Source organism: Atta colombica, unplaced genomic scaffold (assembly GCF_001594045.1).
Source record: "Atta colombica isolate Treedump-2 unplaced genomic scaffold, Acol1.0 scaffold55, whole genome shotgun sequence".
Taxonomy (NCBI): domain Eukaryota; kingdom Metazoa; phylum Arthropoda; class Insecta; order Hymenoptera; family Formicidae; genus Atta; species Atta colombica.
This window is the reverse complement of record NW_017259545.1, coordinates 521,936-523,505: the sequence shown is the minus strand read 5'-3', so window position 1 is coordinate 523,505 and position 1,570 is coordinate 521,936. Positions and strand designations below refer to the sequence as shown.

Below are 1,570 nucleotides of genomic sequence, written 5' to 3'. Positions count from 1 at the left end.
ACACACACACACACACACACACACACACACACACACACACACACACACACACACACACACACACATACGCGCGCGCGCACAAAATATTAATTTAGTAATTTGTAAACAATAATGCTTGCGTAACATGCAAGAACGGAACTTTATAAAATATTTTTAAACATTATTTATTTTTAATAAAGCATATGTACTTCAAAAATATTACTAATAATATATCAATTGTATATCTATATAATTGTGACATTAAATAATGTTGTAATTATATACCGAAAATATTAAAAATTATTTTGAGAAATCATTAGAAATGGCATCGTGTATTTCTTTTTTAAAGCTTTTTGGAAAAATGGCGAAAAATATATAGAAAAATTTTGAAAAATGTTTATAAAAAAAGAAATACACGATGCCATTTCTAATCAGTATGTTTATTTAATTAACTAACATCTAAACTAATATTTTAATTGGAGGGTTATAAAAATATTATTGTGAATTATGATTGAAAAATATTATTGACATAATTGCATTGTCATAATTGTTATTGACATAATTGCATGAAAGAATCGTATTCTTAAAAAGATAATTAAGACATTAACTTAAATGTGAGAGCTTAAACATATTCAAATTATAATCTGAATTAATAAATCAAAACATACCTTTATGTTTGATACATTAGCTTTGTTGGCATTGATTAAAGTTTTCATTCTTATTACTCTTTTATCTTGCAGTAATAATCAATAGTTTTAACAATAAGAGAGAATTCATTCGAAATTGATCAAAAGATTTTTAAAAGAATAGATTTTCGAATTTGCTTTATATGTATAATATTATTTTAGTAAACTAAAAATGTTGACCATTTTTAGATTCAAACCTGGCCGTGACATTGGTTCTTTGGAGGCTCTATTGGATAGATTATCCCTTCGGATGGACTTGCCAAGAGGAGCGCGCCACATTTTCTCGATGGACGGTGACCGGAAGATCAATCTTGACGAACTCGAGGATGGTGCCTCTTACGTAGTGTCCAGTTATAAGACCTTTAAGGTAAGAAAAATCTTCGATATATCATATGAATTCGATTATTGCAGAAAAAATAAATTAAAAAAAAATGTTTTGTCCAATTCATATGTATATCATATTTTAAAGATAAAATTGAATCAACGAAATCTAAGATTAATTTATAATAATTTGATTTAAATATATGAATATATTTATCTGAAAATTATTAATTTTATTTTTCATAACTAATATAAGTATAAATTAAAGAAAAAAAAAATACAATTGAAAAATACAATAGTCTATGTTATCTTGATAAGAAAGTACAAGAACGTGATTTCGTAGATAGCGAAAGTGTGTGTTAATCACGCTCGATTAAAGCGCTAGTTGGTAACAAGTAACAACCTCGATACTCGTGAACTTGACTGACGTTGTAAACACGTCTTCTTCAAAGCACGATCGACTTCATCGTGCTACAAATGTGAACATACTGCATTTTTTTTTCTTCGATTGTCCACAATGTATGAAAAATATAAAAATTGGCAAATATAAAAATTTTCATGGCAAACGTAAAAATATGTTTAGA

General features: G+C 26.9%; 1 protein-coding gene across 1 annotated transcript in view; it reads left to right on the top strand.

Annotated features, from left to right (window-relative positions):
• The window catches only part of LOC108691936 (echinoderm microtubule-associated protein-like CG42247), a 19,362-nt gene that overhangs the window by 1,421 nt on the left and 16,371 nt on the right, over nt 1–1,570 (top strand). The window contains exon 3 of the mRNA XM_018199904.1: nt 855–1,032. Coding sequence (XP_018055393.1) covers nt 855–1,032 — 178 coding nt within the window. The remainder of the gene's footprint in view (nt 1–854; nt 1,033–1,570) is intronic.